General features: G+C 35.3%; 2 protein-coding genes across 3 annotated transcripts; one reads left to right on the top strand and one right to left on the bottom strand.

The window, feature by feature from the left end:
• Positions 1-341: 341 nt before the first annotated feature.
• On the bottom strand, positions 342-9,072 carry LOC140842686 (auxin response factor 19-like). Of its 2 annotated transcripts, XM_073210761.1 has the most exons (15): positions 8,670-9,072; positions 8,416-8,562; positions 8,120-8,232; positions 6,933-7,031; positions 6,777-6,833; positions 6,503-6,658; positions 4,847-4,931; positions 4,619-4,709; positions 4,281-4,445; positions 4,063-4,185; positions 3,897-3,972; positions 3,564-3,705; positions 1,280-2,940; positions 864-1,054; positions 342-780 (listed from the first exon to the last, which is right to left on the bottom strand). In XM_073210761.1, exons 2-15 carry the CDS (start codon positions 8,480-8,482, stop codon positions 645-647), a joined length of 3,162 nt encoding a protein of 1,053 aa, XP_073066862.1. In that variant the 5' UTR covers positions 8,483-8,562; positions 8,670-9,072; the 3' UTR covers positions 342-644. The 2 variants fall into 2 exon arrangements, with proteins under 2 accessions (XP_073066862.1, XP_073066863.1); XM_073210762.1 differs by lacking the exons at positions 8,120-8,232; positions 8,416-8,562; positions 8,670-9,072 and adding an exon at positions 7,109-7,748.
• Positions 9,073-16,109: 7,037 nt separating this feature from the next.
• On the top strand, positions 16,110-20,559 carry LOC140842685 (conserved oligomeric Golgi complex subunit 8-like). The gene is made up of 12 exons (XM_073210760.1): positions 16,110-16,331; positions 16,453-16,605; positions 17,310-17,458; positions 17,568-17,645; positions 17,762-17,855; positions 17,954-18,028; positions 18,225-18,521; positions 19,095-19,162; positions 19,248-19,302; positions 19,473-19,611; positions 19,713-19,897; positions 19,987-20,559. Exons 1-12 carry the CDS (start codon positions 16,200-16,202, stop codon positions 20,299-20,301), a joined length of 1,740 nt encoding a protein of 579 aa, XP_073066861.1. The 5' UTR covers positions 16,110-16,199; the 3' UTR covers positions 20,302-20,559.
• Positions 20,560-22,231: the final 1,672 nt, after the last annotated feature.

The raw sequence follows: 22,231 nt of genomic DNA, 5'->3' as shown, positions 1-22,231 counted from the left end.
TTTAAAGTATTCGACAGCGGCAACCTCGGTGGTTACGGGTTACTTACTTCTGGCCTTTGATGGTGTATGAAGATCTTCTCGTTCTCTTGTCAAAATTTGTACGATTAGTTTTAGGAGTAATAGATTGCCTCAAGTTATGCGAGGTTGTGTAACGATTTTAAATGCCTAGTTTGGAAGGATGAGCTGATTTCAACATAACATGACCTTTTTCAGTGAAAAATGACATCCAATTCTCATCCCAAAAACCTATATATACATGGATATACCTTTTTAATGTTATTTTCTATATCACATCAAGGAAAATTTTTACAAGTGAAATATATATGGTCACAGAGAAAACAGAAGTATCCGCTAATGAAAGGCATTCCCTCAAATCTTGAACCCGTTCTGGACTTGTTTCCTTGCCTGCAATTTTAATGCAGATCCTGAGACAAGATTTCACTACTTTCCACAATGCCCTGATTTTCGATACTTGTGTAAAAACCTATGATGCACGGACATGGCGATACAGAAACAAAAATGTGGTATTTTCACTCACAGTATGTGCATTTAGAAAACAAAACATAGTTAATGGCTAAATTTTATCACTGTGGAGGTATGGGGATTCGAATTCGAAAGGAATTTGATAACCGGCCTTTATTTGGTTAATTTATGCCATTATCAGAGGTGCTACAAGCTTGATTCGGAAGCACACGGTTGTCAAAATCCCCATCCAAGCTCATTTGTTGGACTTCTTGAGGAGACAGAATCTTGATGCAATGGACACAGTTCACGAATTCCCTGCATGCGAAAAACAGCAAATTTTGAAATTGTAAGAATAATTTTTGACAGACGATGACATGAAGGGTGTCTGAAAAACTTACTCCCAAGGATCATCGCCAACAAGCAAGACATCATTTTCGTGATCCACATAAACAAGTTTCCAACCTATTCTCTGGCGGTCCTCTAGTTGTCCTTCTATACCAAATCTACGAGCCAAATCTTGTTTAAGTTCATCATAGCCCGAGTATCGTGCAATATCTATCGATCTTCCAACAGCACCACGCTTATAAACCTTCAAGAAAAAGCTCACCAAGTTATCATAATAGACTGCAAGAACATAAACAAGACATAACTAAAATAATTCCTCGGCACTATTCCAATGCAGATCTAATATAGTAATCAAGCGAAACAATTAAAACTTTTATTTAATTTTCAAAATATTCAAATTTCACCCCCATTTCCATTGAATCAGCCACATCCCCAAGATTACTGACAACATTGATCACAAACAACCAACCTTTGTAAAAGTGCGCATCCTAGGCATTTGAGGTTGAGCCCAGGCACCTCTATTCACGAAGTTACCATCATTCATTGTGGAATCGATGGAATTAAATGTCATATCTGGAATTCCAAATGACTGTGAAACCATCGACGAAGAGAGTTCAGGTTGTGCTACTTTGGGGTTCTCGTAGCTGGAAAGTATGCCGCCTTCCGATGAGAGATTGCTCGTGAAATCTTTACTGGATCCCTCCATGTCTTTTGTGATAAATGATTCTTGCATCATGGGCATACCCAACTGATTCTCAATGCTAGCACCAAAAGAAACAACGTTGTTCCTCGTGTCACCATGAACTTCCACATCCCGGCTTGCATCTCTTAACAATATTGATTGAGGATTGAAAGAAACCGGGTTGTTTTGTAGCACCTGTGCATCATTCTGAGATATAACCGATGTTGCTGAAGATAAACTATCCAAATAATCTAACTGGGCCCCATTAAGGTAGGATTGTGATGTGAAAAATCCAAGTTCAGGGCTTTTGGGTACGTTCAAAGAGGCCTTAACATTAGATTTTTGCTGTAAATCGTTTATCAAGTTTCCCTTAGATGGCATCGTCTCAAGACCACTTGAATTGATTGCATACTGAACCGTATTTGGACAGTTGTTCATTGATGGTGAGGTTGAACAGGATGGGACATCATCTGTAACTACAGAATGTCCTCCACCACCAGTAGCTCCAGGCATCATACAACCACTGCCGTCTGCCAAAATCTGGTTGTTCATTACATTCAAGGCATTCCCCATCTGTCCAGGTAACTCTTGAACAACTTGAGACTGCTCAATTTTTGTTTGCTGGGACGATTGGGCGAGGGCGAACTTAAGATTCGTTTGACTGTCACTTCTCGTTGTCTGCTGCTGTGCAATAACATGTGATTTAGATGAATCAAGAATTTCGGTCACTGGCATGGGCCTCGAGAAGTTTGGAGGAAGGTCTAAAAGATGCTTCTGCTGATCTTGGAGTTGTGTTGGTTGGGGAGGCTGTTGAACAACCGATTGCTGGGCTAAAAGTGACTGCTGTTGCTGACAGAGGAGCTTCTGTAAGAGCTGAAGCTGAATTTGGTTATCTGACATATGATCAGGTTGCTGGGATGGCATTAGATTCTGCTGCAGAGTGTTACTCGTAACCTGATGCTGACCTAGATTTTGAGCAAGATTTCTTTGAAAATGATGGTTAAGAAGAGAATGTTGCTGATGCGGAACATTCTGAGACTGGACTTGGTTTATGGGTATAGCTTGACCAAGTAAATTTTGCCTCGGTATTTGAGTAACTTCGGTAAACTGCTGTTGTGGCAATAGTGGCAGCATCTGGAGCTGATCTAGTTGTTCTGGTGGAGTCAGCCTCTGAGTAGCATTAAACTGTATGTTGTTGGAAAGTCGAGACCCCAATATTCGATGTGAAATATCACTGCCATTGAAATTGGGATGAACTGAACTGGATAAAGGGCTGCCATAATTTGGTTGCATTGAGTTAGGAAGAGATGAATTTTGCTGCACGTTCATCCACTGAACTAAGCTAAAATTAGGGAGCCCGTGAGGATGATCTTTAATAAGTCCAACGTCATCGCTGAGCCAGGGCGTGGCCCTCCTGAATATGCTGTCTAGATCAGAAATGTCATCATCTGCAAGGCATTCACTCAAAATCATTAGATAGATGCACCAATGAAGGACCAGAAGAATTATACCGTTGCAGGTCAAATGTTGACCGAGAAAAGAGAATATAGAAAGGAACATCAAGCAGGTAAAGCATGTCCCGTGTCACTTATCATACTTTTCTCTAATTACATATTTTTGCACTTTTGTCAGGACAACTGTTTCGAAGTCAGTGGAAAGAGCTCCACAACAACAATTTAACATCATGAGGCAACACCATCTAAACCAACATATGTTGGTGGTAATCGAAAGTGAAGTTGTGGCACATAAATATTTTTAATGAACATGTACACTAACCATCTCAAATTACAAGTTCGGGTCGCTAGCTTGAACTCATTAACACCGTAATAATTAAAATCAATTATTATATTCTTGTATAATATATAGTATGTCAAAAATATTAATTTTTAATGATTGTTACCAAAATATAATATAGTAATGAGTCAACTTGCGAGCTCATGAACATTTAAAATTGAGCTAGATCTCAAGCTTGTCAAAAAGCTCAAACTCAAAAACCTTTAAGCTCGATTGAGCAGGCCAGTAGGAGTTCAACCACACATGCTTAAAGAGTAGGAACAAAGAAGTTTTCTACCTGGCACTCCTGGTTGCCTTGGGCGCTTGGAACGAATGAGCGGTGGGCTAGGACAGATGAAAAATGGAGCAGTTACTGGTTCAATCTCCCAAATGGAGACACGATTTCGCCGTTCCCCGATAGTGGACTCATCCCAACCTACCTACTCATGAGATATACAAAGAGGTGTCAATTATCTCTATCGTTTTAAAATTGGGGTATGAGAGTCGAGAAAGAAAAAATGTGAGATAACTGCGAAGATATGTCCATATATATGAATTAGTTTCGAACCCATCAAGTAAAACACGAGTCGTTTTTTGCTTCTAGTGATGTTTGATTATTTCGGAATTTCACCTGTAAGTTGCGCCATTGGGAGTTCTTCCATCTGACAGGATCCAGGTCAGTGATTCCAGTTATAGTACCCATATATCTGCGGACAGATATGATTGCTGTTAAAAAAAATTATATAAATTTCAGGACAAACAGAATAACTTTCAACATAAAAGACATTAGCCACCACCTTCTTGTCCCCGATTCTCCAGTTTCAAACATCATGCGGAAGCGCATACCAAGAGATATTTGATTACTGCAAACTGATCTGTAGTACTTGGCCAAAGGGATGACGAATTCTGATGGACTAGCCCTGCTCGAAAGTGAAAATGTGATATATCAAGTAAACAACTCAAAGCACTCCATCAAAAAAAGATTTACAGAAATATGTCAAGATTAGTCATTGACCTAGGATTGTAAAACACGGTGAAAGGGCTATTGTTTGCAGCAGCATGGGCTGCTGCAGCTAGAATCCCGATATGCATGCTGTCACTCGACAAAACGGATGATGATAAGTTGGTTGGTTGTCGATTAGCCCGTCTTATGCCCAGGAGAAGCTGTTGCTTTTCATCCCTTTGGAAAATTACCCGTAACTCTAATCATTATTGTTACCACAGCAGTTTTCTTTGAAGTAAAGCATAAGAAATTTGCAAGAACATTTTTTTTGTTTTTGCTCAAAACGTTCAAGAACACTTGAAAGTTTTGAGCAAAAGAGTCGTTACTATTTAAGAAATTGGCAGTGTTACCTAATGAACAGGACCGAGTCTCCTGCTGACAACCGCTTTCCACTGACAAAAAGGCTCCATCCACTCGTAAGCAAGTGGCGTTTTGGTTTTCCTAATTGTAATCATAAAACCATGTTAACTCTATTAATACCCCATCCCACATATTTTTTGAAGGTTTGAAATAAATTTATAGAACTCATTTTGTAGACCACACACCAAAAAATGGACACCTAAGATGCAGAAGTTTACCTCGAAATATATGGCGAAATGTCCAGACAATTTCATGCAAATCTCGGGCAACAAGCTCTTGAACCGGTGGTTGCATTGTGAAATCCTACAAGGAAAAGAGCATTTTTCATCATGTTATAAGATCAAGAATTAAGAAATGGAAGATGGGAAATTATCCTATGTTAAACATATAAAACTATTGGGTTCATCCTTTGAGATCAAGCTTTTGAGAAGTGTTATATAAATATATCAAAGAAGAGGATAAAAACCAAATACATAGTTGCATAAATTAATTTTGCCTTCTCAAGTGCATTCTTGAGAGTATAAATAGCACGGGATTGCCTCAAAGATTTCTGCATGAATTTCAATAAAAATATTAGTGTCTGAGGGTGCTCTTGCAGGCAGGTTCATCAACACACACAAATGATAATATGATATAACGTCCCGGATTCGACGACTGTCCCTCTACTATATCAATACGAATCTTTCCAGCGTGCTTACGTCCTCACTCACATGTACCATAGGACCCAAAATTGTCTCAAGTCAAGCACGCTTAACTTTGAAGTTCTTATGTGACGAGCTTCCGAAAAGAAGATACACCTTCTTGACATGAGTAGTACATATCAAATCTTTTTAAGTACTCCTCAACTTCATAATCTCATATATGAACAGTTTTGAATCTCTTTCCTTTCGATTTGATATCAGTTCATTCATGTTCCCTTCGTCTATAAGCCTGCCGGGAGACACTCATTGTCCGTGCAACCTCATGGCACCGACGGAAGCCTCACAAAGGATTCATTCACAATTGTTGTTAGCGTTCTTTAGTATTAATTTCATTTATTATATATCTTGCTTTTGAAAGTATTTTTTATTTTAGTTTCTGAAAATTCTGAAATTTTATGATATAAGAAAATTTGAAATTTTCGTATTATTTTAAGTCATGTGAAATTTCTGAAAGTCTTGTGAATCTTTGATTCCTGATTTTGGCACTAAACGAAATTATGAACTAAATGACACAAATACATATTCTAACTACTTCTGGTTCCTGTATAGGATACTTTAAGTCACAAGGAAGATAATATAGTTAAGTGCACTTGATGTTTGATATAAATTTACTGTTTATTGATTATTGTTCATAAATAAAATATTTTGTTATTCAACCACTTGCGGAGTGATCCCAATGTCACTCAACCCCTTCCAATAAAGAGCAAGAATGAAATTGAGGAAAACAACAAACAAAGTGGAATTCTACCAAGATGACTCGATAGCATGTCATGGCTACTTGAGGATTTTTATTACTATTTATTTAGCTTATTTCTATGCCATAGTTTTATGTTCCACTGCTATCATAATACCTTATTTGGATTTCGTAATAAAATAGACCGGTTTTGATAATTTTATTCCTTCGAGGCTTCAACATTTTTGAAAATTTTTAATCATGACTTTTGATTATGTTGCCGATGTAGTGTCTCAGGTTGGAGTGTGAGACAAAACCATAAAACTTAATTAGTTGGTCTTGACTGCTTATTTATTCCTATTCCTTTATTGTCTTCTGTCAAGTAACTTGGACGTGTATATCTTGAATATCGATTCCCAAAATTATTGTCAATCTCCAACTTACACTAACTTTCCTTAAGCTCTAACTTTATGGAAAAGTAATCAAACAATCTCACTAACCAGGAGTGGAAAAATCTTTTCTGCAGCACGACGAGGTACAGAAAACCCCCCATGAGTGCTAGTATCACTTGCGGTCAACGTTTTACAGAAAAACTCTGTTTGGGGTTTATTTGCTCTCGTCGACAGATCTGATCTCAACAAAGAATCCTTGTCAAACTGCAAATGATTAAATTATGCAGAAGTGTCTATTAGTTTGCAGATTAGCATCTAAAAAAAGGAAAAGATGGTTCTGTAAGCAATAAGCATTATTCATTCAATTAATTGAAAGACAAACCGAAGGCACTGGTTGGAGCGTCATTTGGACATAAACTTCATCCGTTTCAGGATCAGCCTAACAGATGCCAAACATAATCATGCGCTGTTTAGACATGGAAACATAAGCAGAAAAATTGCCTTCTAAAGAAGAAATGGATACAATTTATTAACGTACATGCAAATTGACGTTATGAAGGAGGCACAGTAATTTGGAAGGAAGATTCGGGTAGTTCGGGACTTGCGAATCGACATCCTTTCTCATAGATGCAGAAACCTGAAGAAAGTGATTTGCAAGTATTTGCATAAGAAAATGGCCTACAGAAAAAGAAAAACTCGAGGCTGTGAACTCACAATGACGTTATACAGTCTTCCTCCACACATGCATGCATTAATAGAACTAAAACCACTGAAATATTCATTTCATGAGCAATAAAATAGAAATATTAAATTTCCATCTCGTCCGATAATGGTATTCGTTGGGTGCAAAATTTCAACCACAACACTGTGTACATCATTTCCGATAAAAGTCATCAACCATTAGCTCAAGAAGCAATATCCTGATTTGATAAATGATCAATTCTTCAATAAAACACATCCCACATAGCAACGGCCTGTCTTCAACCAATGTAGCAGCATAGCTGTTTGATTTCTCAATATATATATATATATGACCCCTTATGTAATAAGCACATGATTAAGATTACAAAACCAAAATATAAATTTAGCATTTCATTTTCTGGGTTGGACCGAATCCATCCAACTTCAATCATATTATAAACTTCACGTCACATAAATTAGTTTAAAACGTTGTGGAGGGGACACAAAGATTGCACTTTTACAAATATTGTGAAATAAGTCTTTTTGTATTGGAGTTACTATTGCTGTTATGTTAGTGGAAATTGAAAAGGGGAGAATCCCGACCGACCAACCAACCCCACCTTACTAGTAGCATGGTCCACCAAGGCCCGTGCATTTTACTCGTTTCTTCAAGGTCCCTCCCCTTTTCAATATTTTTGGGCCTCAACCCAGTTTTGCTAACCTACCCCACTAATCTATCATACTCCCATTTATTATTCTAAAAACCAGCTCACGATAGCAAGGATTGAATCACCAAATCCATGAACACAAATCCAATTATTAAATAGAAAAAATATTGTTTCTCGACAAGCATGGAATCTTTGCATGTGAGTGAGTTATGTTATCAAGTCAGACGCTGACACAAGGGCGGGGGTATAAATGTCAGTGGCAAGAAGATGACACCGTAACGGCGCACCTTAGCAACTGGTGCAGGAATGGATTTTCAGAAGACAGATAATAGTAGTAATAGTAAATAAACAGAAAAAGAAAAGTAAGAAAGCAAACATGTTCACTGTGGCCTTGAGGGAAGTAGACGACGTGGGTCCCAGCGGCCGGCAGATTTACCAGAGGACCAGCGCACGCTTGCCATAGCTCTCCATTTATGCTCTTCTTCTCACCTGCCACAATCCCCAAGTATGTATTTATTCACGAATCTTTTTTAACAAAATGAAGATCCAATCTTTCCGCCAAGATTAAGAGATCCCACGCGATTAAAAGGACCAAAAAGAAAAAAAGTTAACGATGGCCAACTACAATTTTGTGTGTGTGTGGAGAGAGAAATGGAGGGAAGAAAGACTAACCTTCGGCGGCGGATGGACTGTCGTTCGCCGGCTGAGGTATAGTGCCGGTGGAAGACGAGGACTTCATCTATCTTGTTTAATTCTGCCTACTTCCGAGAAATCTTGTTACTGGCCGGAGTCAACAACCTCACCGGAGTTTCATCTCGCCTGAAATAACCAGGCAAAGAACAACAGTGCCCTCAAAACACAAGTCAAAAAAACTAAATGGAATCAACCCTTTTTAAATTTCAGAACTTCATAAAAAAAGTTCGCACCTTTAACCTTGAGAATATTACAGTGGAAAGTGGTTCATCTTTCCAGCATAGAAAAAAGAAACTAAAATTCTTCTGTCTCTAAAAACGGATTTCAGTCGCCGGAAAAGTATATTCCGGCTAGTCAGGAAGGGCGTGGGCGTGATCTTCTTTACTCAGGGGAGACAAAAGCAGCTTTGGAAAACGCAAGGATGTTGAGTATAGCAGAGACCAAATGCTGCAACAACACACACACACAGTGCCTTAATTAATATATATAAGTGTATCTGTGTGTTACTGGTTTGCTTCTCTACGATCGTAGCTTTCTTTTTGAAGAACCTTTCGCAGAAAGCGCCCTTCTTCGCCACTTTTTTACTATCTCTCTCTCTCTCTCCTTCCGAGGCTTTCACTTTCTTTGAACTCTCTTTCTGCTCACATTTTCTTTTCTTCATTTTATAATTAAATCAAATATATTAAGTATTTCACTTTTTCTCAATTAAACAGACCGTAGTCGGTAGTTACGTCCGTTTTGTCGTATTGCATGCACACGTATGCTGTCGATCAGTCCATCACTTTCTTGGCCTTGTTCATTTTCCGTTTTAAAGCTATATTTATGTTGGATGAATCGAATTCGATGATATATATTTGAGAAAAAATGATTTAAAATGACACGATATTAATGTAATGTATCTGATTTTACTATTAATTTCATTGTGTTAATAAGGTTCTTTGCGAAATGTTTATGTTCTCCTTTATATGTTTTCACTCAAAGTAAAAAAATTCTTAATTTTGAAGTTTTTTTTTAAATCATGAACACCAAAAAAAATAACTTTAGAATTTTTATGTGATAAACTCTCGAAAAATGATACCCTTCATTTATATGAGTTGTACCTAAACAAATCTTTTTAAACCCTTCATTCTGGTACGGGGTATCACAATCCTCCACATTTAGAATGCGACGTCCTCGTGACCACAATCTCACTCTCATTCTCATGTGAGATCAGTTCATTCATGTTTCTCTTCGTATATAAGCCAACTAGGAGTTGCTCATTGTCTGTGCAATCTCTTGGTACCAGCGATCACTTCTCAGGCTAGAGCGTCACATGTTCAACGACTTCTGCTTGGTTCGTCCTCGAACCGCACCGTATTAAGAGATGTCGTCTTTGAAATGTTATGTCACAAATTCGAGGATTATCTTCAGTGTATCAACACAGGTTTTCCTACTTTTTTATATTCTCACTCATATGCTCTCTGACAAAATTTCTCAGAGGTAACTCATGTCAAAATTACCTCAAGTCAAACACACTTAACTTTTGAAATTTTAAGAGATGAGCTCATGAAAAAAATGTACATTGATGATATAAGAAATAGTTATCAAATCATTTTAAGCCTTCATTCTAGTACGAAGTATCACAATCACTCATCCTTCAAAACGCATCGTGACCTTGCACAATCTCATTCTCACTTCAGCGTGGGATCAGTTCATTCATGTTTCCTTTTGCCTAAAAGTCTGTTTGGAGCCGCTCATTGTATGTGCAATCTCTTGGCACCGATTATCACTTCACATCCTCTTTTCAGTCCCGGACATCACATGTCCACCAACATATGCTTGGTTCGTCCCCGAACCACACCGTACTAAGAGATGTCGTCTCTAATACCATGATGTAACGTCCCACTATATTAACACGGGTCTTCCAGCATGTTTATGTGCTCACCCATACACTCTTTGATAAACTTCTCAGAGGGATCACCGTCCGATAATTGCATCTATTATATCCCATACACTCTATATGCTTTGTTTAATTCACGTAAAAATGTAATCCAAAGTCTTTGTTCACAAACTCCCCCTACTATCCTCCATGAGATATAATATTTTACTTTTGTTAACATGACATAACGAGGTTTCGCCGGATTAATCTCAATGAGATATTATTATAATTGCAACATCTTAAATTTTATATACGGGTTGGAGCCACCAATTGAAAAAGAGAATTATATATACGACGCACAAATTAATTAGCTTGCGAGCAATCCACATTTTTTTAAAAATAATCTTAGCTACCTAATTGAGTTTTAGAGCAGACTCACAAATTAGCTCCTGTCGGTATATCAATTATTTAAACAAATTATTTACATTCCTATATATATTTACTTGAAGCTTGAATCTATTAAAACACTTGAGTTCAGAATTAAACAATGATTTTGAATTATGGTTCGAATTTTTTAATTTAATTTATTATATATGTATATATAACTTTGTTAAATTATGTTGTACATATTATAAGATATTTGTACGAAAAATATTAATATAATATTAAGTAGTTTTTGGGGGTTTCGTTGATAAAAAAAAAACTTAAAAAAAGTATACATCACGAGTGGGGAAGAATGCATGTTGGTTTTAGCAGCAGAAAACCTGGCAGGTTTAACGGACTCTCTTTTATTTTTCTAATTATTATATATACATTTATATAAATATAAATGTATATAAAAAAATTTGATAAAGAAATACATACATATATATTTATACAGTGTATTTGTCGTGTAGCAGCCGAAAATTTACGTCACCCTGATCAAAACCAGTGATCCCTGCTAAATCAAATTAGCTTCAGTCATAAATGTCTTAATAAAACTAATGAGAATATATATTTGTTTTTATAAGTTTTCAATTAGTTTAGCTTAATAAAACATGACTGATTCATGAGATGAGATAATAAAATATCTATAATGTAATAATGATAGTTTAAATATGCAAATTCTTGAATTTTCGTACTTAAAATTACAATTATTCTTAATATTTATAATACCACAAAAGTTAGCTCGTTTAACTGGTTAATTTTGTGATACAGATATCTGATTTGACCTAAGTCATGAAAAATTATTAATTTTTATATTAAAAAAATATTATTTTTAATGAGAGAAGTAGATTATCTAGATATCAATATTCTTTACTCAAATGAAAACAGGAAAAAGAAACAACAATATTAATGTTCCCACACAAACCGCACGCAAATATATAATAACCTCAAGTACCAACTTTGTAGTAAAATATTAAATCACGACCTCATTTCACTTGTTCATGACTTTATTCATCCCAACTTTTTTACTTCAAAATGCAAACCTTGCGTCCCAAAATCCTATAGGAAAAGTCTTCATCAAACAAATCTGCTCCAAAACATCGAACTCAAGCCTATGTTTCAACTTTCAAGTGCCATTAAGAGAGTTCAATCTCTTACAGATTCAGGCTCACTCAACAAAGAAAAAGATTCAAGCCCTCCAAGACGAAGCCAAGAAGCGAAACAAATCCGAACTCAAAGTTAATTAGTACCAACTTTGCAGCGAAAAATATGCAAGCGCCATCAGATTCGTGCAAGGAGCTGTTGAAGGATTGAAATCTGGTAAATTTGGAGCCGTCAAGGTGTTGACGTCCAGTGCGATGCCGATGGGTGAAGTTAGATCCTGCAATGAAGCGTTGCTGAAGACGCAGGAGTCATTCAAATATTTGAAGGATGACAATAGATGGTTCACAGATCTTGATTCTATTATTTTGGTTATTTTGGATAAAATCATATAGTCATTGATTACGAGTGACCTTGTTGTTAGAGCAGATGTCCACAAAATCAATTTGTGGTTTGAGTTTTCATGCATATGACGTCCAATGACAGTTTAGAATGTCGAAACAAAATTTTAAAATTTATGATGCGTCTTGGAAACGCGAGAAAACGATATCCAACACTTGTTGTATGTAAGCTAAATAATCTTAATAAGACATGGGATTAATATGGCATATATATAATAGCGTTTGCTGTTGGATTTTATTGGTGATTAGGCTTCATTCAAGACGTGCCACCTTGAATTTGATCACAAGTCACTACAATTTTCACGGATATTTTCTAAGGTTTTGGGTAATTAAATTAAATTTAAGGAAACTGCATCCTGCGATATTAGTCTGTATGTCACAGTTTTGTCTTGGTCCATTGTATTTGTTTTTTTTTTTTTGCAATTTTAATTTTTTTCAATGTGAAATTGATATGACACACATGCAACATTTATATAGTTTCAAGATGATGTTGACATATATCAGTATAGTTTTATGAACACAAAGAATAAGTTAAAGATGAAATTTGACTTTTGGTACATCTTTTGTCTCTTTTTAGACTTGGTATGCATGCCATCGAAAAATTGATGGAAAATTATTTTTAGTCCTATAATTTTGTATTTTGATTTTGACTTTTTATATTATTAATTTTCAGTTTTATTCTTATATTTTTTGATTTTTAGTAATTTTTAATCCTTTTTCAGTAGAAATATTAATGCAACACTATACACGTCAACGTTATATTGTGGTTACATCAGCGTTACATTGAAAAATAAAATAAAATTACAAAAAACAATATATTTGATTAAGATTAAAATTTGAAGACGTAAAATATAAAATCGCAGAAGAAATATATATTACTAAAAACAATTTCCCAACAATCAATTAATGATCACCAAATTAAATACATTGCCGATCACTTTATTATCATTACGTTTTGTCATTCTACCAGCCTCGTCTTACATAACCCAGAGAGAAATTACAATCAGAAGTATAAATGAGATAAATTACAAGATACAAAAATTACAATTTTAGTTATGTAAGTAGTATGTTTTGTATTTTAGTTTTGTAATTTATCAAATTTTGATTTTCATATAATAACTTTATAAGTTTGGTCTTTTTTTTTTTACCTGAAACCATTAAATCTATCGAATATAATTTATTTGTCATTGACTGTTTTGTATGTGATACATGTTGTGAGAATAAAACTTATATTACTTGTATTAAGATTCATATGATAAAAAATAAAATAAAAAATAAAGCAAAATGACCTCAAATACTTCAAAAAGAGAAGAAAAAAATTTGTCGTTTTCTTTTGTTTATATTTATATAAATTTTAATATTTATTATATATATAAGCTTTATTTTTGTCACGTGATCTAGAGAATAGAAAATCAATATGAAATAAACAATATCGTGTATATTTAGTGGTTCCATTTTTCGATCTTTTGAAATTTACAAGAGAAATATGTTCATATTCCATGAAAGCCAACCTAAATTATGGTAAAACATAACCTGACACTGACATTTTAGCCCCCATCATTTAAAGTAGTGTTTGCAAATCATTTAAAAAAAATAATAATTATAGACTTATTCATAAAATTTTGAAAATTTGTTAAAGAAAAAGCTCATAATCATTTGCAAATATCACCAAACTCATTTGAAGAAATTTAAAAATTATGAAACAAAATATGAAAAATTTATTGCACTGTTTGAATAGTAAACAAATTTATATCGATAGATAGCATCGTAGAACTGATCAAGCACAAAATAACTGGAAAGGAAACATATCAAACATAAATTAATAGCAGTAGAACCATTCCAAAACACAACTATTGGAGAATCAGAAGTATCTGCAAGAATCAAAATCGTGACATAAAACAATCAGAGTAGGTATCTTGTGAGACGGTCTCACGAATCTTTACATGTGAAACGGGTCAACTATGTCGATATTCACAATAAAAATTAATACTCTTAGATTTTCACATCAATTAGGAATAACAAAATAATATAAGTTAAGCGTAGTTAAATATAAATGTTGAACACACAGAAAAACAGATTTTGGCCATGTATTGTCACGCCCCGAGACGGGGGTTAGTTGACACCGGCGTTGCTCTCAAATATTCATTCGAAAACAACAAGTCTCAGAAGTACAGAATTTCAGAAAACCAGTCTTTTATTCATAATAATCGTTGTCTGTTACAACTCAAGGATAAATGTTTTACAGCGGAAATGTAAAACCATAAAATTACAATGTCTGACGGAATATAAAACATAAATCAGAACTAAGAACAATGATCTTCATCACCAGCCCCAAAACTGACGTTGCTCCTCTTCTCCTATCGACTCTTCCTCGTTCTTATCTGAGATGGGTTTGGTGGGTGAATGATATGATTGTCACTCAGTAAGCAGGGGCGGGAATAACTCCCAGTTTTCGAAATCGTTTTCAACAGAAACAGAAATACAATAATATACTGAAAACTCGTATTTCATAACAGAAATCAGAATTCAGAATTTGCAGGTTTCAGAACAGAATTCAGAATTAGTAAGCACTGAACATGTTAGTGAATTTCATGGCTAAACTGATATCAGTCCCCTATATGTTCTCTCCTATAAGGGGTGAGGCCAGAATCAGAATCAGAATTCAGAAATGTTCAGAATATATATTCCTACCATTAGTTCACTAGGGAGTTTCAGTGCTTCAAAATCATATATCAGAAATCATACAGAAACTGAACTTTAAAACAGAATTATCAAACGGATTTCAAGATATTTATACATAAGCCCACTTACCGTAATTTGCTAAAAGTATTTCGGTTGAAATATGAAGTCTGCTTGTTCTTGCTACTGGTTTCTGCTGCTCGAAAATCAGCACTCTCTTAGCTCAAATATTTCAAGTGACAACTCAAGATTTTGGTAAACCAATTCAGGTGTTTGAGGGTGATATTTATAAGCCACAATCTGACTGTTAGGCTCCCTATTAATGGCCATAATCTGCCATTAACAATCTTTATTCCGTTTAAATGCTTCAGTTACAAGTCATGGCTGTATTGGTAACTGTCTGCTGCTTTCTCGCTCTTCTGCTGCTGCTGCTTTCTCGCTCCTCTGCTGCTGGATTCTGTCTGCTGGAAACTACATGTCTGCTGGAAAATATAAACTTCTGAAATATTAGCTTGATGCTGGAATTGCTAGCTTCTGCTGGAATTTTCATTTGTTACTGAAGTTGCTAGCTGCTGAAAATTCGGGTTCTCACATGTATGATGCTGCCAAGAAACAAAAACAATCTGAATTCATTGTTAAGTACGAAATTTACATTAAAAAAAAATTTGTGTGAGACGCTTTCACGGGTCGTATTTTGTGAGATGAATTTTTTATTTGGGTCATCAATGAAAAAAATATTATTTTTATGCTAAAAATATTATTTTTATGGTGAATATCGGTAGGGTTAACTTATCTCTCAGATAAAGATTCGTAAGACCGTCTCACAAGAGGCATACTCGAAATAGAACGATGTTTCAAGGAAGAATTTCAAACTTGATACTTCAACACTCAATTCAAGTATATTTTATTTGAGAAATAAATAAATAAATTATTATTATCATAGGTACAAAACTTTGTTTTAGTATTTTAAAATCCATATTAGATAGATTTATTATACTAAAGAACTTCGATCTTTTTATTAATTTGAGCCAAACATTAAACTAAATATAATAAAGACGAGTGATTTAAGTAACGACTCTTCTTCGTTCACACCATTAATGCATATTAATTAGTATATATTTGTGTGCAATAAAATAAAATGGTGCAATTATAAAAAGTCTATCAAAATGCAATATTACAAACCTGAGGGGCCAAATTGAGTGTTTAGATTAGGAGTATATCCAAATCTTATTCATTTGTATTGTAAAACCCACGCTGTACAGATCTATCGGTGGTTGAATATCAAATTTTGAGCTCTAATGGCGATGCTTGAAGTTCCGCCTAACCACGACGTATCGCCGGATATGTCGAATTTTCTCCCGCTTTCCACCGCCGAGCAGCAGCCTTACGTATCCGAACTTCTCTCTTTCACTCTCGATCGCCTCCACAAGGTACGAAAATGTCTTAAATTTATTTTTGGATTTTGAATTTTGAGGTATTGAATTTGAAAATGTCTTGAATTTATTTTTGGATTTTGAATTTTGAGGTATTGAATTTGTTTGATTGTTTTAGGAACCGGAATTGTTGAGAGTGGATGCGGAGAGAATCCGGCGGCAGATGCAGGAGGTGGCTGTGGGGAATTACCGAGCATTCATCGCCGCGGCAGATGCGCTGCTCGAGATCCGAGAGGAGGTTTCTGCTGTCGATAGGCATCTCGAGTCTTTGGTAATTTTGCTCTTTGTTTGATCATTGCTTTTTTAGCTGAATTTGACCTCGTTTGATTTGATATTCATTTGGCATTGTCGTTGTAGCAACTAGTAATTACTGGTATTTTGATTTTGGATGTTTAGGTTTGGAACAGATTTTATGATTTTGATGTTGGTATAACTCTGTCAAGCAAATTGAACACAAGCATTAGAATTTGCAGTAGTTTCCAATCGGATGTATTTCGTGACAAGGCTTTGGGCATAGGATATTCATGAACAATTGATAGTTTTGGACCATACATTGGGAAGATGGGGTTATTTTTTCCATGTTATAATATTTTAGTGCTGCCAGTTAAGGTTTAAAATGAAGGCCCCAGCTTGGATATAAATCTTTATGAGTTAATAAAAACTTGAAAAAAATTCACAATTGTCAACATTTAATTGGGGTGATTTAATTTGAAGGCATTCGATTGTTAAAGATTAAGTAGATGCAATTTATTGAAAGAGTAATATATCTAGAAAATGGCTGAATATTTATAAAATTGTTTGATTCATTAACATGGAGACTGGTAGTTTGGCTATCTCATGGTTGAAGATAGTGCTACATATCTAAAACCTGGGAGAAGTTTATGTTTCTCTGCTTCTTCGTCAGTTTTTCTTGTTGAGAGAGCGTGACAAAATAATAATCTCATTGAGACTCGTAAATGCTTGTTCGCTTTACAGATAGCTCAAATTCCAAAGCTTACATCTGGCTGCTCTGAGTTTGTTGATTCAGCAGAACAAATTTTGGAGAAAAGGAGGATGAATCAGACACTGCTTGCTAATCATAGTACTTTGCTTGATTTGCTTGAAACTCCTCAGCTCATGGACACGTATATCGCCGAGCACATTCGTTTGCTACTTTTATAGATATATTGATGATACCTACTTGTCATAGCCTTCCATGTTCTCCAATGATGATTTAACCTCATCTTGATGTAGTTGTGTGAGAAATGGAAACTATGATGAGGCTCTTGACTTAGAGGCATTCGTTGCAAAACTTACAACAATGCACCCAAAGTAAGTTGCTTCTGCAATTCTCTATGGAACAAAATCAATATTACTGTCCAACCTTATCAAAGCATTTATTGAGGCATCATTTTCTGTTCTTTTCCTCCTTTTCTCTTTCAAAAAAGAATTCCTGTCATTCAGGCCCTGGCAGCTGAAGTCCGGCAGACCACGCAGTCTCTTCTTTCTCAGCTTCTGCAGAAACTTAGATCAAACATTCAAGTAATCATTTTGATCTATCCTGTGATATCCGCAGCAACAAATTTTACTAGGACAATAGACCTGGCTGTCGTTAAACCTCAATTATGATTTTCCTGCAGCTGCCAGAATGCCTCCGGATCATTGGATACTTACGCCGCATTGGAGTATTTAGTGAGTACGAGATGCGACTACAGGTACTCATATTTAGATTGTGTCAACTCTATGTCAGGATTATCTTTGTGCATCGTTGTAAAATAAATAAAAGATTAAATTTTTTAATCTAGTATTTATTAATAATGGTGAAACATGCATCTGATTTTCTTTAGATCTAATATCCCTGATCTGCAAGTCTTATGATTTTCTTATCAAGGATCTATCTCTGGTGTCCAGTTTTTAAGATGCCGAGAAGCATGGCTTATGGGGAAGCTTGATGATTTAGACCAGAGAAATCCTTACGAATATTTAAAAGGGATGGTAGATTGTCACAGAGTGAATCTTTTTGATGTTGTTAACCAATACCGAGCTATATTTGCGGATGACACATCAGGGAGTGAAGAAAATTATGATGGTGGCCTTCTCTTTGACTGGGCCATGCATCAGATTACTTTGCACCTGAAGACTCTGAAAGTGATGCTTCCTCAGATAAGTGAAGGCGGATCTTTGTCCAATATTCTGGATCAGTGCATGGTGGGAATCATTTATTAGTTTCTCCTCCATCATAGTTCTGTGCTACTTCTTTGGTATCCCTATCCCTACCACCTGAACAAAATAATAGAGACTAAAAAAACATTTATAAATAAATAAAGCTGGTGCATTGTTTCTTGTCATTATTTCGGGGAAGTATTAGGTGGATGTGAATGAGGATCAATCTCTGTTGCTTGATACTTATTTTCTTGCTGGCAAACTGTGGCCGCTGTATTGGTGATAGTTGATCAAGAACTTTATGTTAGTTGTCACGCAACTGTTTTCAAATCGCGTCAGCAGAAGAATCTGATTCAAAGAAAAAAAGGTCTTTATCCTTAAAAAAAGCCAATAAAGATCAATCATCCCCCTCAATCGTTCTTCCATATTTTTTTGGCGTTATTTTTCATATTTTCCTAGATAATCTGTATAGTTTTGTAGTGCAAAGATGCCTCTACATAATCCGCTTTGGTTGCTGCGTATCAATGCAATTATTGCCGTGTCACGTGATGTTTGATTTCATGTCTAAATTAATTTCAGTTTTCATGTTATACTTGTGTTCTCTGTTGTGTTTTGCAGTATTGTGCTATGGGCCTCGGATGGGTTGGATTGGATTTCCGAGGACTACTTCCCCCTTTATTTGAAGAGTAAAAACATATTCAACTAGTTGTTTATTTATGTATTTTGGAAATTCAATTTGCTCTTGTTGTAGACATATTCTTTTCTTTACAGAGCAGTGCTTAATTTATTTTCGAAGAACATGAGTACAGCTGTTGAAAATTTTCAGGTACAGTGAGTGTCCTATAACTGTGTACCCTATAACTGATGGTGTCATTCCTTACATGTTCACAATTGCCTTTTGACTTTCTGTTACACACATAATTTGTATTTTGGTTTTTTCTATATCAAACATTACGTCATCTGGTTTGAGCAATATTGAATTTTTTCTCACTACAGTTAGTCTTGGATTCTCATCGTTGGGTTCCATTACCAGCCGTTGGCTTCCCCACCAGTGGTTTCAGTGAAGAAAGTTTGGATGGTGTTACTCCTCCATCAAATCTCATGGAGCATCCACCTCTTGCTGTGTTTATCAATGGTGAATTGGAAGTCTTAAATGCCTCTTCGTAAACTTTTGCGGTTAGATAAGATAGTTTATATAAATTGTTGACGATCAGGATTCCTCTCTGGTGGTGGCAGGTGTATCTGCAGCAATGAATGAGCTACGTCCTTGTGCCCCACTCAGTTTAAAACATGTGCTTGCACAAGAACTAGTGAAGGGTTTGCAAGCTGTTTCTGATTCTCTATTGAGATACAATACAACTAGGATGCTCAGAAGCAATGAGTCTGCCCTTTTTTTTAAACTTTGCCAAGCATTCATTGAGGTGATGCTTCATATTAACTTCTTGTCTTTAGCTGCAATTTGACCGTCTATCATTTATGCAATTTGTATATTCCCTTCCTCTTGATCTAGGTGGCTTTCCCCCATTGTGTTACATGCTTCAATCGGTGTTACCCTGGTGGGGCTGCTCTGATCGCAGATGCCAAGAACTTGTTTGAAGGAATTGGTCGTCTGTTAGCAACTTCTTCAAGAGAACTACCAAAACCTATTCGCAATCCAGAGACCAAAAATGCAACAGAAAACGGAAATGTACCTGTGGTTGAAAATGGTGTCCTGCATAGTATTGAGCGAACTGCAAGTACCATCTTAGACGCAAATGAAAAGAGCAGTCCCAGTTCACAAAATATGGAGACAAATGAAGACGTTCAGCGATCACCAGTTCCATAAATTGTCCTGAAATACCGGCCATAATCTGTTTCCTCTTCAATGTATGTAATTAAATTAGCGCTCATCCTTTTTTTCATTCCATTTTTTTGTTAATTTGGTATCAAATCAGAGCGGAGATTCCATCAAGATCAATATGATAGTCACTTTTTCAGTCGAGACGAAGTTGATTCATTTGCAGCAGCATTTACATTGATTCTTTCTGAACGTTGTATGCTGTCCCGACATTGTATTGAAAGTATATAATGTGTGATGGTACTACCTTGTCAGTTGTATAACGGTATTGCGATGGTTCTTCAAAGAGCGGCAACACCAAAATTGTAGACAAAAAAGAAAATTCAAGTGTCATTGAGTTTGTGTGTTTAAATTATTTTTCTAGTTAGCCTTTATTTGCTTTTGATCTCAAAGAGTCAAAGTTATACTTTTTCTTTCAAATAGAGAAATATCAGGGCTGAAGCAATGAATGCGATTTAACAAAAAGTAGTTGCTAAATTACCGTGTGATTTTTTTAAAAAATGTAATATATCGTGTGTTTTTTTATTCCCTTTCCTAGTATTTTCCGTACAATAATAAGTATAATATGAATTTATAAAATTTTAATTCAATTTTTTTTTTCAATTTTCTAGAATGTAAACTATATTGAAAAAATATGAGTAAAAAACATTTATATTTAAAAGTAGTTTTTATTTGAGATAGTATCACATATCAATACATGTGATATGAGTAGACTATATACATTCCAAAGTGAAAAAAATATTTTAAATATAAAAAATAATATTTTTAATTGATCTGGTCATATATGAGATATGTCTCACAAAATTTACTTGTGAGACAATCTCATAATTTTTTTTTTGTATTTATTAAAAAGAAAGAGAATAATTAGAGCTCTTTTAAGAAGAAAGAGATTTTTTTTATGCAAAAGGAGGAGCGAAAATACAAAAATGGACTATAGCTTCAAATTTTCAACAAAATAACTGAGAGATCCACCTAAAATTTTAAATGAAGAAACCGTAAAAAAATAATAAAAAGATTAAAAAATAAAAGATTGAGACACTCCAGGGGAGGCATCCTAGGTGGCTGCTCCAAGGCTCTTGCAGTAATTGGGAGTCCTGTTACACTTAAAAGCCAACTTGAATTCACCAAATCAAGGATTATTTCGTGTAATGATTATAGACTCGTACAAAAGTATTGAGTAGAGGGTTGGTGTATATGTCTTCACTAATACGTATCTTAAAAAACTTTTCAAGAGGTAACATATTTCAGAATTATCTCAAGTTAAGCACACTGGAAAGACCTGTCTTGGTATAGTGGGAGAGTCATCGAATCTGGGCTCTTTTCACTAGCTCATCACATAATAACTCCAAGATTAAGCATGCTTTGTTTTAGACAATTTTAAGATGGTTGACCCAGGTACGTGTGAATGAAGATATAAGCACGCTAGAAAACCCGTTTTGGTATCGTGAGGACAGTTGTCGAATTTGGAACATTAACATTACAAAGAAAATATAAATATGTTTTTATCCTCGAATCTGGGCTCTTTTCGCTAGCTCTTCACATAATAATTCCAAACGTGCTTGATTTTAGACAATTTTGGGATGAGTGACCTTTGATAAGTTTCCTAAGATACGTGTGAGTGAAGACATAAACATGTTAGAAAGACCCGTCTTGGTACCGTGAGGACTGTAGTGTAATTTGGAACATTACAAAGAAAATATAAATATGTTTTTATCCTCCCATGACGCAAGAGGTCCATACACAATTTACTCATGTTATGCTGTTGTTTGGATTACTGATAATTGTTGGCTGGGATGATTGCCAGCATGCAGCAATCAAAGTCTTTGTTTTTTCTTCTTTTGAGGAATTTTCTTGTAATATTAGCTGGCTAGTGCTGCTCTAAGTAACTTAAAGGGTGAATCAACCCCATCAAAACATA

The sequence above is a fragment of the Primulina eburnea genome, chromosome 10 (assembly GCF_022965805.1).
Source record: "Primulina eburnea isolate SZY01 chromosome 10, ASM2296580v1, whole genome shotgun sequence".
In the NCBI taxonomy this organism is placed as follows: Eukaryota; Viridiplantae; Streptophyta; class Magnoliopsida; order Lamiales; family Gesneriaceae; genus Primulina; species Primulina eburnea.
Note: the sequence above shows the minus strand (reverse complement) of the source record. Positions and strands in the feature narration are given on the sequence as shown.

Bases quoted from the DNA above. Each gene is read 5' to 3' on its own strand.
- LOC140842686 (XM_073210761.1), bottom strand. From the start codon at position 8,482: ATGAAGTCCTCGTCTTCCACCGGCACTATACCTCAGCCGGCGAACGAC. The intron at 2,941-3,563 runs GTAGAAAACTTC...AATGCCTTGCAG, and splicing joins AAGGCAACCAGGAGTGCCAG to ATGATGACATTTCTGATCTA. The intron at 781-863 runs GTAAGTTTTTCA...TTTCGCATGCAG, and splicing joins GTTGGCGATGATCCTTGGGA to GGAATTCGTGAACTGTGTCC.
- LOC140842685 (XM_073210760.1), top strand. From the start codon at position 16,200: ATGGCGATGCTTGAAGTTCCGCCTAACCACGACGTATCGCCGGATATG. The intron at 18,029-18,224 runs GTACTCATATTT...TCTGGTGTCCAG, and splicing joins AGTACGAGATGCGACTACAG to TTTTTAAGATGCCGAGAAGC. The intron at 19,612-19,712 runs GTGAATTGGAAG...TGGTGGTGGCAG, and splicing joins TCTTGCTGTGTTTATCAATG to GTGTATCTGCAGCAATGAAT.